At 44.4% G+C, this 23,907-nt stretch overlaps 1 protein-coding gene and 1 long non-coding RNA gene across 25 annotated transcripts in view; one reads left to right on the forward strand and one right to left on the reverse strand.

Moving 5' to 3' along the window:
* Positions 1–8,160: 8,160 nt before the first annotated feature.
* Positions 8,161–12,952, forward strand: LOC147000372 (uncharacterized). Of its 2 annotated transcripts, XR_015045933.1 has the most exons (4): positions 8,161–8,513; positions 9,183–9,380; positions 12,083–12,235; positions 12,838–12,952. It is a non-coding gene; the product is annotated as an uncharacterized LOC147000372 (long non-coding RNA). The 2 variants fall into 2 exon arrangements; XR_015045932.1 differs by lacking the exon at positions 9,183–9,380.
* The window catches only part of Dlgap1 (DLG associated protein 1), an 874,571-nt gene continuing 861,033 nt past the window's right edge, over positions 10,370–23,907 (reverse strand). For 17 of the 23 annotated variants that reach the window (XM_029471242.2, XM_021186024.2, XM_085833091.1 and 14 more), the window contains 3 exons: positions 22,434–22,525; positions 16,475–16,627; positions 10,370–13,745 (listed from right to left, as the gene is read on the reverse strand). In XM_029471242.2, the coding sequence (XP_029327102.1) occupies positions 13,536–13,745; positions 16,475–16,627; positions 22,434–22,525 (455 nt within the window). In that variant the 3' untranslated portion in view covers positions 10,370–13,535. Of the gene's footprint in view, positions 13,746–14,619; positions 16,628–22,433; positions 22,526–23,907 lie in introns of those variants that run through there. The other 6 variants (XM_085833094.1, XM_085833087.1, XM_085833095.1 and 3 more) reach the window with 1 other exon arrangement.

A 23,907-nucleotide genomic window follows, 5' to 3' on the forward strand; every position in this document is an offset into this window, starting at 1 on the left:
ATGGGGTCTGTTGCCCTCTTCTTGTGTGTCTGAAGACAGCTACAGTGTACTCATATAAATAAGTCTTAAAAAAAGGAAAAATCAAAACCAACAAAAAAGCACAAGCATCCCAAACCACCATCACCAACAAAATAATTTGCTCTTTGTAACTCCATTGAGAGTGTGTTAGTGTGTGAGAGCATGAATCTGTGTGTGTGTGTGTGTGTGTGTGTGTGTCTTCTTAGTCACATTTCTGATGCTCTAATAAAACAAAAACAACTGGGGAGGAAAGGGTTTCTTTGGCTTACACTTCCTCATCGCAATCCATCACTAAGGGAACTCAGGGTTGGAACTTGAGGCAGGGAACTGGCGTAGAGGCCCTAGACGGACACTGTTTACCAGCTTGCTCCTCGTGGCTTGTTAAACCTCCTCTCTTATGCTACCCAGTATCACCTTCCCAGGGGTGGGCTGCCTGCTCACCCCTAGACACACATTAATCAAGAAAATGCCCCCCACGGACACACTGATAGGCCAGTCTCAGTGGAGGTTCTCACTTCCCACTAATTTGTGTTGAGTTGACAAAAACTAACCAGCATGGTTGGTATGGCCAGAAGATGAAATAATGTTTATTTTTGGACAAATCCACCTAAAGGGTCCTTGCGGATTTTAGGGTGGACATTTTGGGGGTGGGGGTGGGGTGGAGAGAGAAGAATCTGTGTTAAAACATCAAATTTGAGAGTTAAGCTCTCTGTCTCAGGTGGGCGTCACTGGAGAAATGGAATGCTCGCTCTGACAGCTGGTGGCAAATGCTGTAGAATACAGGGTTGAGAGATCAGAGGAGGGACAGGAAGAGGTCTGATGGCAGACCACTAGGTCTGGTGACCTGTTGCAGGCAAGACACTCTCTACTGGATATAGAAGGGAAAGATTGTAAGAGGCTACAATGTTTCTTCCCCCCCCCCTTCTTCTGTGCTTAGGGATTAAACCCAGGATCTTCTATATCCTAAGATTACACCCCACCACTGCCCTATACTCCCACCCTCTGCTAATTTTCTGAGGACCAACAGAACTCCAGTAAAATTCTCGGCCAACTGGGGCAGTGACTGGATTATATATCCATGCAAACTCAGCAAGAAGCTGGAAGAAGATCTGGAGGTTGGGGATGAAAGAGCTCATGACTACAAAACAATAAAAAGAGACAGCCTCGAAGTCAGGGCAAGCAACTGTGTCTACCCACGGAAGGACATCTTATTAAAAACAGAGGTGCCAGGTGTGGTGGCGCACACCTTTAATCCCAGCACTCGGGAGGCAGAGGCAGGCGGATTTCTGAGTTCAAGGCCAGCCTGGTCTACAAAGTGAGTTCTAGGACAGCCAGGGCTACACAGAGAACCCCTGTCTCGAAAAGCCAAAAAAAAAAAAAAAAAAAAAAAAAAAACCAAAAGCAAAAAAACCCAGAGGTGCAGAGAGGCAAGGCTGGTGAGAGCCCATGAACAGCCCAGTGGGACTGGACTCATGTTGGGGGCTGGTAGGAATCAAACTCTAAGAAGCCTTGAAACAGGCCCAGAGCATGTATCCAAAATTCTTTCTTGGCTGAACTCTCTAGGACTCGTGTCTGTGTATACGAGTTTTTGGTCAATGTTATCAGCTCCCCCAACACCATCTCTGGAGTCTGTATGTGCCAGTGAGAAATATACACGTGGAGCTCCTCTCAAGAAAAGACCACCAGGGCCTACAAGGTGGCTCAGCAGGTTAAGGTACTTATCGCCAGCCAGCCCGGATAACCTGAGTTTGATCCCCAGGACCCAGCGGGTAGGAGGAGCAGACTCACTCCCTCAAGTTGTCCTCTGAGCTCCACTTGTACACAGCGTTAATGAGTACATCTCATAAATAAATAGTCATTTTGAAAAAAGAACCCTGGGAGGTGTTCAGTTGCTGGGTACATATTTTAAAACTGCAGTCCCAAATACTTGGATAGCTGAGGCAGGAGACTTACTTGAGCCCAGGTTCTCACAGATTCCTGTCTTGAGGAAAAGGGGAAAAAGAAAATCAAAGCTAAACACAACCATCCAAACGCAAATGACAAATGACAGCGGAACAGGAAGAAGGAGGATCCAGAATGCAAGGTCACCTTCCGCTCTGCACGGGGTCAGAGGTCAGCCGGAAACACAATGGATCTTGTCCCCAAAACACAAACCGAGCTTCTAAAACCTTAAATCAAAGCATCCAGACGCCTCCTCCCCAACCCCCACCCTGCCCAGTGATTTCAACTTATTCTGTAATATTCACAGTAGAGAAGGCAGACAAGTTGTTAGTATGGAATTTTAACGGTTTATAATCCTCTAGTGCACTGCCAACTTTAAATGGAAATGAAGACCATTTCATTACACTTGGGATCTCTCGAACTACAAACTTCGATTTCACCACTTGTATGAGTGTCACTTCTTGTTCTTATAACAGCGACACCCAACCAAGCTGTAAAACTGTTCTTCTTCCTCTTCTGGTCTCATTCGGCTCGTATCTCACCAAACACATTCCAAGTTAGGAAGAACTGAGAGTTAGAGGCCCTATGGTGACCCTGTCTTGAGCTCACCTCCTCCTCTTCCTTTTTAATGTATATGTATACATTGTATGTAAGGTACATGACAACCCTGTCACTGTCTCCAGACACACTAAACAAGGGCATCAGATCCCAAGATAGTTGGTTGTGAGCCCCCATGTGGGTGCTGGGAATTGAACTCAGGACCTCTGGAAGAGTAGTCAGTGTTCTTAACTGCTGAGCCATCTCTCCAGCCCATACCCTCCCCTTCTTCTAGCTCAGTGTTGAGCTAACACTGGAAGTCACAGGAGTGGGGAAGGATGTGGCCCAGTTCCTTGTTTCTCGAATATCATCAGCTTTTTCTTTTTTCCTTTGGCTTGAATGGAAAGCACACCCTCTCTGGACTCTAACTGCCCTCTCTGGTTACTTTGGTGTAGACGGTACAGGCCTCTCTGACAGCCACTCCATACAAAGCCTGCTCCCTTCTCATGCATGTGTGAAAGGGATTGGGTTTGCTTCTTCTGAGTGAGTTGGGGGCAGGGTTGGGGGTGGGGGTAAGGAGGATGGGGGGGTTGGGGGGATTGGGAGGGAGAGGGTGTGACGTCAAAGCTGGAGAACCCAGTTAGATGTGCTAGCAGCTGCAGCTGAGGCCCTGCACACTCCAAGAAAACAAGACCAGAGGCCCACACCTTTAATTCCCGCACTCCAGTGGCAGAGGCAGGTGGATCTCTGAGTTGGAGGCTAGCCTGGCCTACAAAGGGAGTTTCAGAACAGCCAGGCTTGAACCGACAAACCTTGTCTAGAAAAATCAACCAACTAATCAACCAAACTAACAACAAGTCAAACAAAAAAACAAAAACCAAGAGTCTTGTGACCTCGGTTTCCTCAGAACAGCGAATTGTTCTTGGAATGTCTTTTCATGCCCCTCCCAGGTGTAGCTGGCAGGAGTCAGTTTACTTCTGATTGTTCATTACAATCGGCTATTATGCCTGCATGGAAAACGGGGATTTTGTGGAGCATAAGTGGCCTTGCCCAGTCTGTCCACCAAGGGCACCTTGAAGGGCTCAAGTTGGACTGAACTTGACAAATACAGGATGGAGCAGAGCAAACATGGCACCAACAGGTTTGGGCTCTTACCCTTCTCCTTGCTAAACTGTTAGATTATATTCCTAAAGCCAGGCCCTAAGAAGGCCTACTCCCTTGTTTGGCCACACTGACTCCTTCCTGAGACAAAACACAAGGTCCCACAATCAAAGTCATTATCTGACCAATGTCCAATCAGGATTTACCAACTCCCCCTAGCACCGACTCTTTTTTTTTTTCCTTAAAAACCCACCCCAGCAAAAAATCTCAGCTCGCCACAACTTTCCCCAACCCCATCCTGCTCCGGTAATTTCCTTTGTAATGGATATTGGGTGTCTAGGTGTGTCCTTTATGGAAGAGGCAGACCTCCCTTGCGCCAATCTGAACTCCTAATCACCATTGCCCATCCTTGCGGCTGTGGCCTGGCCTTACCTCCATGGCCTATCCTTGCTGCCATGGCCCATCTTTTTTTTTTTTTTTTAGATTTATTTATTTTATGTATATGAGCACACTATGTAGTTGTCCTCAGACACACCAGAAGAGGGCATCAGATCCCGTTACAGATGGTTGTGAGATACCACTTAGTTGCTGGGAATTGAACTCAGGACCTCTAGAAGAACAGTCAGTTCTCTTAACTGCTGAGCCATCTCTCCAGCTGGCCATGGTCATATCCTTGCCACTATGCCCCCCTTGCCTCTATGTGGCCCGTCCACGCCTCTGTACATTTTACTCAATAACGTCTTTTCGTCCTCAGAGTATAAACTCTCTGATGTGCTCTGAATGGCTATTGCCTGAGACTTTAGTCTGGTTCATTTATTGGCTCCACTCTCCCCACTGTCTTCAGAGAATAAACATTTTGAATTAGAATTTAGGGAATTATAATTTCTAGATAGGAAGTCGTCTGCTGTACTGAGCTTACCGAACTGAGCTTTCTGTATATGTGTTGGCATGTTCAAGATGTAGTCAAAGAACCAGATGTTTTTGTATTTGTTGTTTTTTTTTATTAGATATTTTCTTCATTTACATTTCAAATGCTATCCCCAAAGCCCCCTATACCCTCCCCCAGAACCAGATGTTTAACATCAATGGACACCTCACATTACATTGACATACTCACTCATTTCACACATACACATCTCTGTGTGTGTGTGTGTGTGTGATAAACCTTGGAGTGCGGCTGTGAGGGTAAATTCTTCATGGACACAATATTCTAGTTCCTACTTCCCTTGCTCTGGCATGAGCTTGAATACAACCTGTGTGATAAGCTTGTCTTTTAGTCAGATTTGTCCGCTTGCAACTCAGCCCCCACACTCTGCCCCACTTGGCTTCATCTTTTCCCCTTAGGCTCAGACGCTAAAATGATATTTCAGATGGAGATGCATGGAAATCTGCCAACAGCAGATTTTGATGCAATTGGCCTTCCAAACACCGTTTTGTTCTGCTTTGTTTTGGGGCTGTTGGGGATCAGGCCTCCTGTGGGTGCACACCCAATGTGATGTGCAATTGTGTGCACTTGTGTGTGGTGATATAGCTTGCTATCCTTCCCTCGCTCCATTTTTTTTTTTTTTTTTAATGAAACAGGGTCTCAAGTTGCACCTGGAGCTCATGGATTGGCTGCCATGGCTGACCAGTGAGCTTCAGAGATTCACATGTTCCACTCTTACCCTCACTACCCCCATTTTTATAGATTTGTGTGTCTAACTAACTTTCATGTGGGTGCTGGGGAATCCCAAGCTCACCTCTTCATGCTTTTACCTATTGGTCAGCCTACTTCCTCCCAGCCCTTCCTGACCACCCTCACAGAGTTCTGATGAGAGCCGTGTCCTAGAATACGTGAAATAAACAAACCAACAAGGTCCAGGCGAGCACTTCCTCAGGAAATGAAAAAAATCTTAATTATCGTGATGAGAATTGTTAGCATCAGAAGCTGTTTCCACCTAGCCTCCGAATCCAGCGATGACGTCATCCCTAGGCGACAAGAACCCTCTCGTAACGCTTGCCATGGCAACCACTGCACACTTCCTGCGCATGCCTCACTCCCATCACCTGAGCACATCATCATCTGGGTTACCTATGTCATGGTCTAAGTCACAGCCCAGATAAGAGACAGAGACCCCGACCCATCTCTTTCTCTTTCCTCTTCCTTGTTTCTTACCCCCTTCCGTAAAGGACTTCTCTCGTGTGTTAATCATGAGCGGGACACTGAATAGAGTTTTACAAAATCTATACACAAGGACCTCATAGCAGCCCTATGCAAACCTGGACCCTTTCCCTTCTAATTACACAGGCTTAGAATCCAGTAGCCAGAGAGACTGTGATTAACTCAGCCTCTCAAAGATTATAATTAGGCTAAGGGCAACACATTTTAGGTCCATCTTAAGTATGTTGAAACCCCTGATTTACTTCTGTGTGAAGAGTAGCTCCCTCACATCACCATGATTTACAGTGTTGGGTGTTCACTCAACTTCAGCCTGGAAACCCAGTTCTTCTGGGCTAGCTAGCCCCTCCTCACAGGTAGAACTTCCCAAACATTCAGACTTTCCACTCTTGAGATGTCAATGCCCGTTCCAGGCATCCATTGTGCACCTATACAAGACTGGATACAAAGGTACTGCTCACTGGAAAGGGCTCTCCTTCAGTCTTTCCAGAGTTACAACCTGGCTTGCTAAGGTCAACAAACAGGCTCAGGGCTGGAAGTGGCAGCTGCAGAGACTAAGAGTGACCCTTTATGTTCCCCCAAGGGTAGGAAGCCTCTTTTCCCTGAACATGTTGGGACCTGGTGGGACTTCCCAAGAAATGTGCTACGTTGGACTCCACAGGAATCCAAGGTTGAACCATTCCAACTATCCATTTTGCCTTCACTCAAGAGCAGCCTTTGGGACCAACCTCCATTGCTCACTTAGTCATGTTAGCTCAAGCAGTGAAACATTAGGGTTTATTTGGAAAATAAAACAATGTGAGAAGTCTAGTATCTTTAAGGAGTGTCAGGTATAGGAGTAAATGTTATCTCTCTTTCTTTCTTTTTCTTTTTCTTTTTTAAGATTTATCTATTTTATATGTTAATACACTGTAGCTTTCTTCAGTCATACCAGAAGAAGGCATCGGATCCCATGACAGGTGGTTGTAAGCCACCATGTGGTTGCTGGGAATTGAACTCAGGACCTCTGGGGGGGGGGGGCATAGTCAGTGCTCTTAACTCTGAGCCGTCTCTTCAGCCCAGTAAATGTTTTCTATAGCAAGATATTCACCCTTAAGATAACAAGTATGTATTACTCCCTAAAGTAGACTCTAGGGTTTTCAGTTAGTAGAACATACATTTTAAAAGGTGTATTCATTTTTTATTTTATGTATAGGGATGTTAGTCCTCGTATGTGTATGCATACCGTGTGTGTAGTACTCTTGGAGGCCAAAAGAAATTATTCATAGGTAAATTATGAGCCACTACCTGGAAAGTGGGAATCCAACCTGGGTCCTCTGGGTAAGCAGCATACATTCTTACCCACTGAACCATCTCTCCAGCCCCAGTTAACAGAAGATTTTTATTTTATTCTAGTGAGACATAGGCTTGCCTGTAAAGGGTCCTGTACAGTATCGTCTAACCCCTTAGATCCTTGAATCTGTTGGTAAGCCTTGGACTCCAAACTCCTAGAAAAAGAAAGTGTCCATCAACCGGGTACTTTGTAATATCTATGAATGACACGTTCCAAATCCTTGGCTACCAGAAATCAGTGTAGATGTTCTCATAGAAGTCTCTTATATAGAATGGTGTAAAGTTCACGTATCACCTGTGCACGTCCCGCTGCGACCTCATCTCTAGGTTCTTAGTACAATATAATGTCTGTGTAAGAAGTTGTTGTAGTGCCTCGTTTAGGCAAGAATGAAAAGAAACAGTTATACAGGCTTAGTGTAGATGCCTTTTCCCAAATATATATTTTTCATTATTATTTCATTTATTTGTTTTGTTTTGTTTTTGGTTTTTTTTTTTTTTTTTTTTTTTTTTTTGTTTCTCGAGACAGGGTTTCTCTGTGTAGCCCTGGCTGTCCTGGCACTCACTTTGTAGACCAGGCTGGCCTCGAACTCAGAAATCCGCCTGCCTCTGCTTCCCGAGTGCTGGGATTAAAGGCGTGCGCCACCACGCCCGGCCATTTATTTGTTAATGTGTGCGCAGGTGCCAAGGTTTGTGTGTGGAAGACCGAGGACAACTTGAAGAAGTTGGTTCTCTTCTTCCATTGTGTTAGTCCTGAGAACTGAACTCAGGTTGTTTGGCTTGATGGCAAGCGATTTTACCTGCTTAGCTATCTTGCTGGCCCCTCCAAGTATTGTTGATTCACAGTTGGCTGAACCTGGAAATGTGGAACCCATGGGGATGGCTGACCGAGTGCAAATCTGAGAAACCTGGCTATGCATGGATTTTTTTTTTTCCCCTGTTTTTTGTAGAGCATTGGCATCCTAAGCAATAAAGGTGAAAGGATTTGAGCCTACAGAAAACAGGTGTAGTCATTTATAGCGTCCTTGAAGAGCCACTGGGCAGAATGCATTTCCCCTGGGTGTCAGAGGCTCGGAGCTCTCTCTGCTTCCCTTTCCGAGGTGAGCGTCGCTCCACTGATGTTGCTTGGGGATGCTGGCTTCCCCATCGGATTTCCGGGTCTTGTCCATCTACTTGTCCAGAAAGAAGAGTAGAAAGAGTGAGAATCCTCCTCAGTGCTGTGGAGATCACTCTGTGCGGCTGACAGTGGGCGGGGCCGGGGGCAGCAGCGAGCTTGGCTTTTGCTGTTTATTAAACACGCTTCCTGCCACTTCCACTCTAAACTCAAGCTTGTGCTCATCCGTTTAGAAGACACAAGGAAGTAATTCCTTGACAGGCTAAACCACGACGCGGGCTGATGTCAGACTGATGATTCGTGGGATTTTCACAGGTACCTGGGAGGGGAGAATGGGTACCTCACGAAGCCTGGTTCTCTTTTGGCTTCGTGGGAGACCTCAAGGGGAGTTTAAGACCTCTTTTGCAAACTTAAAAAATTGGTTAGAATCAAGGGAGAGATTTCAGACAGGGTCATTAGTTTCTGTTTGCGAAAGGAATTGATTGGGTCTTGGTTTCGCAGCTGAAAGTCAAACAGCGCATTGAACAAACACAAGGTAAACGTCAGCACCTTTAATTTCCAATGGCACTCGGGACTGAGCACATTCAGACGCCATGGTTTTTAACACATATGTCATTTATTTAAACCAAAACTAGTTTATAGTTTCAAGCAGTGGGTTTCAAAGATTAAAAGAAAGAAAGAAGTCATGTCCTCAACAACCCCATCGCCAACTTCTACTAAATACTAGATTGCACTGTAGAGGAGGGGGTGACCCCAACATGGGAAAATATCCTCCTCCTCCTCCTTCTCTTCCTCCTCCTCCTCTTCCTCCTCCTTCTCTTCCTCCTCCTCTTCCTTCTCCTCCTCCTCTTCCTTCTTCTCCTCTTCCTCCTCCTCTTCTCCTTCTCCTCTTCCTCCTCCTCTTCCTTCTTCTCCTCCATCTCTTTCTCCTCCTCCTCCTCTCCCTCCTCCTCCTCCCCTTCTCCTTTTCCTTTGTTTTTCTAGGCAGGATCACTCCACATAGATCAGGCTGGCCTCAAACTCACAGAAATCCTCCTGTCTCTGCTCCAGATGGATTTGAATTCTTGATCCTCCAGCCTTGGCTGGAATTCTTCAGTTTTAGGTTCCTACATTCAAAAGCAAAGTCAGTTCGGGGACTGGCTGAAATGTTTAAGGAGCGGGGTGAAATAACACTGGTGAAAGGTAAGACGGTGTGACAAGATTAGGTAGGTATCGAGTAGCTGTGTAAGCCATCAGACCTCCATGCCCTCCCAGGATTCTTGTCTGTTGATCCTTTTGCTTCTGGAACAGTCTCTAAAGGCATATTCTATTGTCTTATTTGGTGATGTATGCGCAATGCCTATCTGCATACTCATTTGCAAGTCTGGTGCATATAGGTCGATGCATTTTGCCAAGATGTCAAGGGAGACAGGAAAGGAAACACTATGAACCTGGCTGACATTGATGACTGCAAGTCCTCTTTGTAAGCACAAAACCCAGTGGAAAGTGAGCGTTGGTGACAAATAGTCACCAACACGAACAACTGCGGAGGGAAGGACACAGGCCTGAAGTTTAGATTCACACCTGTCTCTTAGGAACAGTGCCACGATGGCAGGCAACTGAGCAGAAAGCAAAAATTTCTTTTCTCTTTTTCTTCTCCCATTTCCCCTTTTCTTTGTGGTGCTGGGTATTAGATCCACACACAGGCTGAGCACACTGTCCACCACTAACATACATTTCGAATTCCAAAGTACACGGTTTTTGTTTTTTTAATCACTGTGGGAATGGAATTAGAAACACAAAGCACAGGTCTGATTCTACCTTTAGGACTGTTTGGGAAACACAAAGGGAGATGTGTATGCAAAGAAATGAAAGTGTTTAAAATATATGTGTGTGAGGGGCTTATAGAGTCATTGGTAATCCGTATCTAACCCTTAGGACAGTGGAGTGGTAGGAACAGCTGAATCAAAACTCCAAGCTTATGTGACTATCAGTGTAAGAGACTTCAGTTCTTCAATTCTGAAGTCCTTTAGACAGAATCTCCCACAGCCTGAGCAGCACTGGGCAGGCAGCATAGTGTGTCCTTACATGAAAGTGTGAAAGATAACTTAGTTGCTGAGCTACCCACTTCCAAAGACAACCACTTAGATTTTGGAAGACTGGGGCTTCAGTAAACACACGTGGGCCTGAAAGAAGTGCATTGATTATTTTATTAATTCCTTCTTTTTACATGATGGGAAACGTTCATCTATTTACAGGTTGTTATTTTTATTTTTTATTTTTTGTCCACACACAATCTAGGTAAATAAGCCTATGAAATTCCAATTCAGAAAGCCATAAAAATCTTCCCTACCCATCCATCTGAAGGCTTTCAAATGAATCTTTTTTTTCCCAAACCAAATTAATTTTTAAAAATTACATTAGGGAATTCAGATATGCTGATGATTTACATTCCAGTTATTTAAAATATGCATCTAGACATGTTCTTAAAAAAGAAATGGTAAATTCACAAGGATAGGGCTTAAATTAAAGCAGTACTTCACAGAAAAACATTAAGGGAACATCTATAAATAACAGAAATATATTACAAATAAATTAGTTCTATTTACCATTTCAAATATTAAAAATCTTTAATCCATTTCTTCATCTCTCTTTACAAAAAGGTTATGTGAATTGTATGGAAACATCTGCAAAAAATATAATAAATACTTGATTTCTTTGAATGTATTTTTGTTGTTGTTTTTGATGAGGGAGGCAAACTTATTTTGTAATTTCCCCCCCCCCCCCGCCCCAAGAAAATGCCCAACACCTTTATACCAAAGTTAAACAAAATAAGTAATTTTCGAGGGTACATACACTGTTCATTATGAACTAAAAAACATCTCTACAAATTACATCAAAAAGAAGAACGCAACAAAATTATGTTCCCGCTGTCAGTTTCCGGGTTCCGGTGGAACAGGCTGTATCGTGTGTGGGTCATGTCCTAATATCAATAATTTGCTTTTTTATTTTTTTTAATAAAGTGTACAGTTTAAACTGTGTTTCTCAGGAAGGCAAAGGTTCTGATGCCCCACAGGCATTCAGCTAAGAGATTTAAAATTCTTACCAAAAATAGCTTATGAATATACAAATGCCGTTCACTTGGACAAGATAAATAGGCCTTCTCTTGTCTCTCTTTAAAATAGCCTGGGCTAAATCAGTCCCCAAGGAAAACATTGTCAGAGGATCTGGAGTCCCACCAGAAACTGACCTCAGAGCTATCTCAGGGCAAGGAGCTGCAGTAATGCATGAGGGGGGCAAAGTGGGACCAGAATGGACCAGAATGAACGCTGCGTTCTGTGAATGCCACATCTTTCTTGGATCAGTGTGACCATGGGCTACCCAAGGTGAAAGTTGGCCTTACTCCCAAATACTTCTGATCTTACATTGCTGCTCCACTGTAAAGAAAACGTGTCTTTTTTTTTTTTTGAAACTAACAAATACTTGAGTCAAATCTCTGCTCCAATTTGACACAGTGCTGACTTTGCCCTAGTTAAAAGTTGTTGGGTTTTTTGTTTTGTTTTTTAAAGTAAGTTATAGCCCTTTTCTTGTAAACCACAGCAGTAAACATTTGTGCCCTGTTGAGAAAGGAACCTCAAAGCTTCGATGGCTCTGAGAGGTAGCAAATTCTCTAGTGGTTTTAGAGTATGTCTGAAAATACTGGTTGCCAGAACCCATCCCTTCTTTTAATTTCATAAAGAAAATTAAATTAGCACCTGGCTATGAGAGTGGTTTTTGTTTGTTTTGTTTCTTTTTTTGTTTGGTTGTTTCTTTTTTTTTTTTTTTTTAAGCATCTCTGATACAAGCATTTTTTTTTTCTTTTAAGTCTTTCGTTTTTTTTCTATGACAAATTTCTAATTCTTTAGGTTGCCAGCTGATCTTTTCAGATGGCCACATTCTGAATGTTTAAACTGCTACAAGTAAAGGGCATTTGAAGACTTCAGCTGGAAGCTAGGACACACAGCCCATCAATGACGACTAAATTGCAAGCCAACAGCCAGCCTGGAATCCACCCAAAGGTTTGGCTTTCTATCAGGGTTTATGCATGCCGCCTGCCCTGCCTCCTCCTTGTTCTTGACCCCTGCATCTCAAATGACTTCTCTCACTACCTGGATCATAACGACAGCTCTTGGGAATGAGGCAGCGTGTCAACTGGGGTAGAAAACCTTTTATTTTATTCATTTGACATAGAACAAAATCCTGTGCTGGGGAACAGGTGAACTCTGTATTGGAGTGAAAGGAAACCAAAGGAGAAAACGCCCCCGGGGAAATGTGAACTAGATGGGTGTGGCATTCAAAGGGTGGTGGAGAACCCGAACTCTCCTCTGGCATTGTCTTTGCCGCCCCTCAGAAGCAGAAACGTTCTTCCGTGTGGGAAACCTTAAGTGGCCCCACCAGGATGGACACTAAACTAACAGAACCAACTCTTTCCCACCCTCCCATTTAAAAACCATCGCCATGACATTATAATACACAGAGTACAAGAAAAGTTGATTATTTAAAAAAAAAAAAATTTCAGTTCTAAATTTTCTTAAGGTAAATAAATGGATTCCTTACAGAGGATCTTAACCCACCGGTGTTTCCCTTTTGCCTTAACTTTCTTCCTTTTATTGCCTTTCAGAATAGATTGATTTCCCTGAAAGATCGAATTTACAATCTTCTGCTGATTGAAACATTTGAAGCTTGGTTGATGAAGTACCAGTGAGGCAGTTTGTACAGCTGCGAGGGAGGGCACAGATGCAGGTACCTGCGCACTCCGCCCTTCTCTCTTACACACCCAGGCCCCCAACCCTAGGCCAACTTGGTCCCCACTCTGTCACCTTGATTCCAATGAGATGGTGTGATTTCTGAGATTAGAAATAAAGCGCTCTCTGTTTGTAAAAAATAACCGTTTGGGGGCAAATAAAGGGAGTTGGAGCCCTCGTTTCTTTCACGTGGAAGACGGTAAGTCCCAAAGGATCACCCTATGTGATACTGGGTTTCTGAAATACCCTATGGTTTTATATTGCTGAGTTCTAGGGACACACTAGCTTGAGAGAACTGAGAAGGATGTGAGTGACCTACAGGTGTCATTTTCTACATAGGTGGGTTTGCTTGGCCCAGAAAATAAAGGGTTTGGATGTCTGCATGAGGCTTCAGGACGGGGGGAGCGAAGCTCGGTGGAGAAGATGGGCAAAGTGGTCCAGGAAGCGGGGCGGCCTGGGGACGGCTCCTGCGAGGTGGACAACTACGCCACGACGGTGGCGGTCACTGAGCTCAGAGACGGAGGGGGCGGGGAGGCGGCCGAGGGCAGGGATGCGGGACGGTCCTCGGCGGCGCTCAGAGCCGGGTCTGCGCCTCGGGGATGTAGATCTCGATGCTCTCGGCGCTCTCGGTGGCCGAGTTCTGGCGGACCGACGCGGCGCGCTTGGCGGCCATCAGGCGCTTGCGGGCCTCCTGGCGCTGCGAGCTCTCCAGCGAGCGCTCCCGGATCAGCGGCGCGGGGCCCTTCGCCGGCTTCTTTGGCACTGGAGGAGGGGCCCTTCGCTCCTGATCAAAGCAGAAGGTTCAGGACATTACACAGATTCTCAGGACAAGCTTGGGAAAGACTGGGATAGGTCAGTAGTTTGAACACACACATGCGCGTGCGCACACACACACACACACACACACACACACACACTTCTGCTTTTTGTAAACCTAAGGATGGTTAGTTCTGATCTGCACACTGTTAATATGATTTCTCTTCTTTGTTCTGGTTTGGGTATTAAAAAGATGCGGGGAAAACGTAATATCTTATGCTTAGGGCCGAGGGTAACGCTGAATTGCAGAATTAGGTCTTTCCATGGCAGGATGTGGGCATTTAAAATGCACCCCTGAAAATGGACCCCTGATCCTCACAGTGAAGGTGGTTCTCTCTGCACCCTCCAGACTCTTCCTGGTGCTAGGGATGGACCAGGAGAGCTTAACAGCTACAGAATTATTTCGAACTCTGCATCAGGTAGGAGCTTGGGTTAAAGGCTAAAACCCTGTCCACCCTCTCTCTGAGCCCACCCCGCTTCCCCTTCCTCCACTCCTAAGCAGCCAGATGAGATTATAAGATTGTTTCTCGGCTTCGATGGTGCCACCCGGAGTTACACCCCTTTTGAACACCACATAGGAACACATCGCCATGGACTGTACAGGGAAGGGAGACCCTGGCATTTCCTACTCTGGGGAGGATCTCGGCAGAACTTCAGTCCCTAGAGGATCTCAGCTTGCTTGTGGTGGCCCAAAAGTTGAGCAGAGGACTGGAAAAGGCTGTCCCTCTTATCAGCAATCTCTGAAACCGGTTTTTAGATATTTTCTAGTCTACTGAAAAGTATAACCGCTCATGGTGTAAGGCATGATAGGTAACTGGACATCGAGAAAGAAAGCACAAGGAAGCTGTTAGGAGGTAGGTGTTGAGCTTGCAGGCCGTGAAAAGCTGCACACAGGTCGATTTGAAAAAGAAGACCCTGCATTCTTATGAAAACCAATGTGAAGTTTATCGCAAAGGGACTGAGTCTTCAACTTACGGCAGGTCCTCCTTGCTTGCCAGGGAGAAGGGCGAAGTAAAATGAACACCAGGACTTGGCCCATGGTTGTTTAAAAAAGCACACGCCTGTGCTTCGGAAAGGACAGAAAGGGCTAACACAGTGCAAATCGTCATGTCAAGCTGACAAGATGACAAACAGCTGGTTAAAGCTATACTGCATTTTAAAAAGCTTAAGCACTAAGCTAATAGTTTATCATTAGGTCATATATCAGCAAGTCACATGTAACAATTTCTTTGCATTACTTTAACGTCTTCATTGTGGGGTAACTGGTGGATATTTTTAAAAGTATGAATATTGGAAACTTTTTAGTCAATTTTCTTTCTTTGCACACTTTATTATTGTTATTATGATTATAACAATAGTGTTAGAGAATCAATAGGTGAGAAATTAAATGGAGCGGTACTAAACTTCCAGCATGTGTACACTTGTGGATACTTTTAAGATCAATTAAAAAGCCTTGATAGCAGATAGTTGCACACGTAAAGAAAACTAGATAAAGCACAATGCTTGGCTTCCCAAACGAGAGGCCACACAGACATCGATAGACCCTCAAGTTTGGTTCTAAACCCCTCAGTTGGATGGTCATAGACTTGCAGATGGTGATGGTGGGGACACAGAATTTGCCCTCCTTAGAGACAGTCCCTTGGGACTGGGTTTGTCCTGGGTGTCCACTGACCCCCACACACTTAGAAATGATGAGCAACAGTGGGTTGCTGTTAGCTCTTTACAGTCAGGAGACTCGGAAGGACAGAGTTCTCCCTGCTCTGAGGGAATTAGCCATCCCTGTGTTTGGAGGTATCTCTTGGAACTATTTGACCTCAGATCATAGAAGCACAAAACTTACTTAAAAAGTCACCCAGGACCGATCAGCCTGGGTGGGTGGACATTAGAGATTTGTAAAAGCGTGGTGGGGCCACAGTGATCAAATAGGAAATTATTATTGATTAATTAAAAGAACTCGAGTCTTTATTTCTAAACTGTTGCATGAGGATCCCAGGGAACAGTGTCTTCCCCCACCCCCAAGCAGTCAATCAAAAACATAAGTTAGAAAAAAAAAAAAATCCCAGTGCTTCTGATGACTGTCAGCCTCTCAATGAAATATCTGAGACTCGAACATCAGTGACTTCTTCGTTATGTATTTCTGAGGTGACTGTCAGTCTGTTACTTCTTAGGGCTTCCTACTGATTCTGAGAAACCCATCCTGAGGATGTGAGGAAGTTCAACTCTTGCTCTATGGAACCATGCACTGAAGAGATCATTTATTTTAGTTTAGAAAGCATAACTGGAGGCAGTCCCTCCTAGTGTCTAACCTGGTTTAGCTTAAAGTTTAATTAACTGGAAAAGGAAAAAGAAAAAAGAAAGAAAGAAAGAAAAAAGGAAGAAATGAAGAAAGAGAGAAAAAAAAGAAAGAAAAAATGAAAGAAAAGTAAAGGAAGAGAGAAAGAAAGAAAAAGGTAAAGAAAAGCCACATTCCCATTTCCCAATTCACAAAGACAGGTTTTTCTTCAAAAATATGCCTGAGACACATTACAGATACTATCCCGAGTGATTAGTATGTAAACATTGTCATTACAATGAGGTGACACAGTACCGGCTCCATTTCACATTGTGACCAGCAGGACTGAATGCAGCAGCCTATTTAGACTGTCCAGCGTTTGTGCAGGGTTTTAAATGGACCATACAAAATCTACATTGTTCTACCTTCTTGTCAAGAGGATCCATCTGTTTCCAATTATTGGCCTTTAACTGATGAAGTTCATCAAATTTCATACTAATATTTTCTATGGACAACTGCAGCATGTCCCAAAACCCCGCCAAATCCTGGGAAGTGGGTCTCGGGTGAGCATTGGGATTCTGTGCAAAAAGAGAGAAAGACATTGACGCTTTAGAGGCGGTGTGACAGCAGTTAGGATAAAAAAAAAAAGGCATTTCGAACATTTCAAAGGCTGGGTTCCTTTTGGCTTTTTGACAAGAGATAAAAATGAGACTGCAAATGGTAATTTTCTACTACATGGCCCCCCTTTCATTTTGTGATCTTCAAATGTCAAGGCCGTAAAGCTCCTCTCTGTCCTTACAACAGGATGGTTGTTTCAGTCCGATAAGTGGAGAGTCTAAACATTCAAAAAGCCCCTGAATGTGTTATCTCTTACTGGGTGTATTTAAAAACACGATACTTGAGTGGAAAAACACCATATTTTCATTTGTAATTTCACGCCACACAGTTTAGTCAGAGAACAGAGAAGACATTCCACAGTAAGATCAGTTTTAAGACTCATGTTAGCCGGGCGTGGTGGCGCACGCCTTTAATCCCAGCACTCGGGAGGCAGAGGCAGGCGGATTTCTGAGTTCGAGGCCAGCCTGGTCTACAAAGTGAGTTCCAGGACAGCCAGGGCAATACAGAGAAACCCTGTCTTGAAAAACCAAAAAAAAAAAAAAAAAAAAAAAAAGACTCATGTTGAGTGACGTCATAGGGTACAGAACTGATCAGCAAGAAGGTATTTCCAGAATACTTGGGGTGGCAAGGCTTCTTTGCTGCTAGAGACTGAGCCAGAGTTTGCAGAGTCAAGCAAGTGATCAACCACGGAGACATATATGTAGTCTCTGAAACTATTACATGTTCAGCAATTGAGATATCCCTAATAAATACAATAATGAATCATTTTTATCATATGACACATTACAAATTAGCTGGTTTTAAATATAGCAAAAGTCAGAAAACATACATATGTATGTTGGTAATAATTTCCTTTTCAGAATAATAAATCTCTTTCAATGTTTAAGAACTGACTTTTTTTTGTTTGTTTTTTGTTTTGTTTTTCAAGACAGGGTTTCTCTGTGTAGCCCTGGCTGACCTGGAACTCATTCTGTAGACCAAGCTGGCCTTGAACTCAGACATCTGCCTGCCTCTGCCTCCCAAGTGCTGGGATTAAAGGCCTGCGCCACCGCTGCCCAGCAAGAACTGACTTTTTAAAAAATTACTTAAACATGTCATTATTATTATAGTTGTACATGCTTTTAATCCCAGCACTTGGGAGGCAGAGGCAGGTGGATTTCTATAAATTTAAGGTCAGTCTGATCTACAGAGTGAGGTCCAGGACAGCCAGAGTTACATAGTGAGACCCTGCCTAGAAGAAAAATTCCAAACAAAGAAAAATGTATTATTATTATCTTTGGTGTGTGTGTGCGCGCACACATGCATGAGGAGGTCAGAGGACAACTTTATAAAGTTGGTTCTCTCCTTCCACCCTCCTGAGGGTCTCAGGGGTTTAACTCATGTCATCAGACTTGAGAAACAAGAACCTTTACTCATCAAAGCCAGCAGACCAACCCAAGAACTGACTTTTGTTAGTTTGGTTGCTTGGGAGCTTGCTGTGTGCTTTATGCTGGCCTGGAACTCTCTAACCTCCTGCCTCAGCCTCTGAGCGCTAAGACTGCAAGTGCACTTTATCACATCTGGCTCAAGGTGACTTTTTTTGTCCCCATAATGGTGTGTGTGTGTGTGTGTGTGTGTGTGTGTGTGTGTGTGTGGCGTCACTATCATCATCACCGACACACTCTGCCTAAGCATCATAAGCAGACAGAGTCCGCCTCCCTTCCAGGTGTCAGGAGCTCTTAGTCAGTGCCATTTCTGGTTATTTCCGGTTAGAATTATAAATAACTCTGAACTGTGAACAGATATCATATTCTATGATAACCGGGGGCAGCTTGTACATTTAAAATTAATCTCAAGAAAAAGAGTACCCTCCGAATTTCAGAAAGTAAAGGTTGATGGTCATCTGATTGTTTCAAGGTTGGAAATGACATTTACATTGGAGGATGTGCTAGAATGACTGGCCTTGTCCAAAATAAATGCAAATAAAGATGCTGCGTGTAGAGTTCCGAGACTACCTATAGCTTCTTGGCATTAGATAAAGATTCTTGGGATCCTGGCATTGGATTCTTATGAGATTCTTGGGAGTGGATTACTTTTAGAGTTTTCAGTTCAATATTAAAATCTGTTCTAGGGACGGGAATGAGTATGGCTTCATGGCACACATTCAGGCCTCAGGTTCAGACTTTAGCACCTAGTCAAACCAAAATAAAACAAACACAACAAAACATAAAAAAATATTCTAGTGATACACCACTTGAATGAACCAAAGGCGTTCTTTGTAGTATTCTGGCATAGTAAACAGCAAACTACAATGGAAATCCCTCGAGGGATGTGGTGGCAAACACCAGAGATCCTATCAGCAGAGCTGCTGAACCTGGAGCATCTCATCTTTGAGGCTACATAACAAAAACAACAACAAAACACCTAATGGGGAAAAGCAAGCAAAGCGACCCCTCAATATTCAGAACACACATTGGATCTGATGAGGCACTTCTTTTTTTTTTTTTGGTTTTTCGAGACAGGGTTTCTCTGTATAGCCCTGGCTGTCCTGGAACTCACTTTGTAGACCAGGCTGGCCTCGAACTCAGAAATCCGCCTGCCTCTGCCTCCCGAGTGCTGGGATTAAAGGCGTGCGCCACCACGCCCGGCCTGATGAGGCACTTCTTAACAGCTTATGATTGCACAAATATTTAGCCTTATTCATAATGAATTTTGGAGGCCAGTGACATTTTCTTGGTCACAGGTTTTAGTGCTGTATTGTTTTAGCACCAAGGGTTTCTTGTTTGAAATCCTCGGGACCAGATGTTGAGATGTCAGACTTCTTAGGATTTGGGAAAGTTTGCCTATCTGCATGCAGTGAGATATCTTAGAGACAGAATACAGGTCAACAATACAGGTGAAATTCATGTATATGTCACATATACCCAATACCCACAATCTAGAGGTGATTATATACATTTTCCTGTACTTTGACAGTATTTGACTATATTTTGACAGTAATATGTCATCGGAGGTCAGATGTATCAAAGCCTTCCTGTCCCTAGAGTTTCAGATTTTAGAACATTTCTGTTTCTGGATTTTTTTTTTTTTTTGTTTGGGCATGTTCAGTCTGCAGTTCAGCAGCCAAAGCTTCTGTGGTAGCTGCTTAGATGTGCTTAACTCTGTCACAGGCAACCTGGGCCTCGCCCCAAAGGAATTTCTTTGCCCCATTTTGTCAAAAAGACAAATGAGGAAACAAAGAGGCCCTAAGTCCGATCCATCTCTAATCCAGCCATTGTTTGACGGTGAGAGTTGTATGGCGGAGTGGCTGAGTCTAAACCAGATCATCTCCGAGATCAGAGGTACAACAGGGGCTGGGGCGGGAGGGGCGGGGCGTGAGTCCAGCCCGTCCCCCTCCCCCTTCGTCCCCCCCCTTCCCAGTTTAGTATGCTGGAAAAAAACAAATTTCAGCCATTTGCTCTAAGCTTAAGCATCTAGTCTTGAACAAATGTGTTTTCAAACTAAAGACCTGTCTTTCGCTTTTTTTTTTTTTTTCCTCAATGGAAGAGGGACTAAAGAATAAGCTTAGGGCTGGAGCGCTGGCTCAGCAGTTAAGAGGCCCAGAGGTCCTGAGTTCAATTCCCAGCAACCATCTGTAAGGGGATCTGATTTCCTCTTCTCTGTTTGTGTGGAGGCAGAATGTGCATGCACATATAATTTTTTTCCCTTTCTTTTTTCGAGACAGGGTTGACTCTCCTGGAACTCACTCGGTAGACCAGGCTGGCCTCGAACTCAGAAATCCGCCTGCCTCTGCCTCCCAAGTGCTGGGATTAAAGGCGTGCGCCACCACTGCCCGGCAATAAATATTTTTTAAAGCAACAAGAAGCTGAACCTGGCCCTGAACAACAACCCTATAGTCACTTAAAAACAAACAAACAAACTAACTAAAAGAAAACAAATAAACAAACAACCCACCCCACCATATTTGTTTATTATGTGTATGTGTTGGCAGTGCCAGGGTCAGTAGGCAGATGACAACTTGTAGAAGCTGGTCTTCCCCTTCCATCAAACTTAGGTCATCAGACTAGGCAGCAAACTTCTTTACCTGCGGAGCCATCTTGGTGCCCTCTAAAGTCACTCCAGGCCATACTACTCCCTGGGGTGACTCCCTCTGCAAAAATGAGGGATGGAATTTAAATCCTGCAAGGGATTTCTAGGGGCAGAGGCTGAACTGTAACTCCTTTTTTTTTACCATGGGCGGGGCCGGTAAAGAATGCCACTAGCAACTCCAAACGGCCATGCTGGGGAGTTAGCCAGGCGGTCCAGCGCATGCTGGGGCAGGACTGCTTCCGAAGCCTCAGCCTCATCTGAGCAGCACCAAAGACCTTCCTCCGCTGGTGCGCAGTTATCTTAGCAGGGACTCTCCTAGTTCATCACAGAAATTTCTCTAGTGGCCGCTGACTGGAGCCACCATGAGGAACGAGGACAATGTCAAAAGCTGGCTTTGGGAACGTAACAATTTCCAGAAAACAACACACATTAAAAAAAAAAAAAAAAGTTTGGGGCTGGAGAGATGGCTCAGCGGTTAAGAGCACTGACTGCTCTTCCAGAGGTCCTGAGTTCAAATCCCAGCAACCACATGGTGGCTCACAACCGTCTGTAATAGGATTTGATGCCCTCTTCTGGAATGTCTGATGACAGCTACAGTGTACTTACATTAAATAAATAAATAAATAAATCTAAAAAAAAATGGTTTCTGCAACTTCACCTTTAAAATGTGCACAACATTTATGTTCTACCTTGCAGTACCCTCAGAAACTCGATTTTCAATTCTCTGTTTTTACATTTATTCAGTGTGGGTGTGGGTAGGTGAGGGTGGGTTGGGTACAGGTGCCACAGTGCACGAGCATGTGTGTGTGTGTGTGTGTGTGTGTGTGTGTATAACTTAAGTCATCAGGTTTGCCAGCAAGCCCCTTTAACGAGAAGCCACCTTGCCATCCTTGGACTAGATTCCTTTGAGGAGAGAACACAGTGCCTACGACAGAGTTAAGACTCAAAGCCCTGTCAGGGTCATTTGGTTGCCAACCATGTTTTCAGTTGACACACATCAGTAAGCTGCTTTCGATTTGCTTTGTTTTAGAGTCAGCCTGACCGGCAACTGAGCAATAAAAGCTGTGTTTGCAGAGTCGCTCTTGGAGGACATGGGCCTTTTGGAGGCCTCCTCCAAGAGACTCTTGACCTCTGATTCACCGCCATTGCCGTCCACTGTTGCTGTTGGAGGTCTTTTCCTTCTTTTGTTTCTGTAAATCAGAGGTAGAAGCAGCACTCGCTTGCCTCAGGGTGTCTAATCTGCATTTTGTGATACCCCCAACCTCTGACTTTTAAATTAAAACAAAACTCACATCAGGAGACACAGTTAATGATGGCTTTTTAAGAAAGAGTGTCATGATTATTATCACTGTAATGGTATTTTGGAAACCAGTTTGTTCCTTATTTTAGAAAGAATCAGAAAAATCATATAAACTCTAGGAACATGGAAAGTTTTTAATACAGAGAACCAGGATATGGAGTTTTAACTTGGTTCTGCCCTAAGATTGTTTAAGTGCAGAATAAAGTGAGGTTTTTGTTTTGTTTTATTTGGAGGGGGGTCGTTTTTGTTTTTAATTTAAAGAAAAGCAAAAAGTCAGATTTGTCTGTCAAAGACTCCAGTGGTTCAAACTGAGTTTTGCTTTGGCCAGACCAGTCTTAAGGACAAGGTCTCTCTGGGTTGTGCTAGCAGAGAGTCACAGTGATGGGAATGGTACCTACCAGGTTCTCTTCACACAGTTCTCTGAACTGGTAGAATTTCTGCGCCATGAGAAGTTGGGCACTGCCCACCGCGGTTCGAATTTTCCCTAGAACTGAAAAGAACAGACACAGGCGTTTACAGGCGTTGTTGAGACTTTGTCTGGTAAATACAGCGAGGAGAAGTTATGCTGTCATGGTTTGAAAAAAAAAAAAAAATACCGGCCCACACAGCATGGCCACGCCCACCCGGAAGGATGCTCTATTGGTCTGGGCTGCGGGGTTTAACCATAAAGTCAACTTGGAAAAACACAAGTTCGCCGTGCTTGTTTCTTGGGAGAATTGGAGTTTGCTGTTCACAGGACTGTGCTGTACCACAGGGAGGGACAAACAGCGTTCCTTCTACCGTGCAGACAAAAGCCAAGTGTGTTTCCCGCTGCAGGTTCAGGTTTATCCTGGTTTGCTGGTTTGGTTTTCCAATTCGGATTCAAAACCAAGAAAGCAATGCCAGCCAGCTGGGAGGGAGGAATCTCGCGGCACTCACCCTACCCACCGGTAATCCAGTGTTTTCTGGGAGACCCACCACTGGCATTGGCTGAGAAGTGAATTGCTTGGGGGAACACCAGCACGGCTCCAGCTTTCCACTTTACAGCCCCTTTTCCTATTAACATGGGTTTCATGTGGAGCTTTCCACTTGGCCAGAAAGCTACTTCTGATTTCAGTGAATGCATTTGAACGTCTCTTTAGGGGCCCAGGTCAGAGTCTCTTCAGGGCTCCCCCTGAACCTGTAGCCTCAGCAGCTGTAGCTCTGTCATGTCTAGGCTTCACAAACCTCGCTTGTTCGCTCATGTTCCAGAGGGAACAGAGACCTAATGTGGTCTTTCCGCACAGTGGAAATTGGAGAGGACACCGTTGCCATGACCGTTGCCATGACGCTTGGCTGGTGAAACTAAGCTGGCTCAGACAGTATGTGGGAATCGTGTAGGTATCGCCCAGGGCTTTCTAGTGATTTGCTATACTGGACTCACAATGCCAGGCTAGACCAGAGTTCATGATTCATAGTCAACTGAGTTCTGCTCAATGTTTCAGCATGCACACCTGTAAGTCAGAGCATTTCTAAATTTGTATGACCACCGTCATGCCAGACTGCTTGCGGACACACATTTGCAGCCTCTGTCAAGTCATAGCAACCCCCCCGACGGGCAGCTCCAAGCCCTTATGTAAATGGAAGCTTTTGCTTTTTTTCCAGTCTGTGTTTAAAATCCTCTTAGACCTTAGCCATCTTCCTCTTTCACTGGAAAATTAAGTGAGTGAGGTCTCTTGTTACTACTACTACTATTATTATTATTATTATTATTATTATTATTATTATCAGCAGCAGCAGCATACAGGATCTGCATAGCCTTGGCTGTCCTGGAACTCACTATGTAGAGCAGGCTGCCCCTCATACTCACAGAGATCTGCCTGCCTCCATCTCCAGAGGGCTGGGATTAAAGGC

The sequence above is a fragment of the Mus caroli genome, unplaced genomic scaffold, assembly GCF_978045245.1.
Source record: "Mus caroli unplaced genomic scaffold, Mus_caroli_1 scaffold_18, whole genome shotgun sequence".
In the NCBI taxonomy this organism is placed as follows: Eukaryota; Metazoa; Chordata; class Mammalia; order Rodentia; family Muridae; genus Mus; species Mus caroli.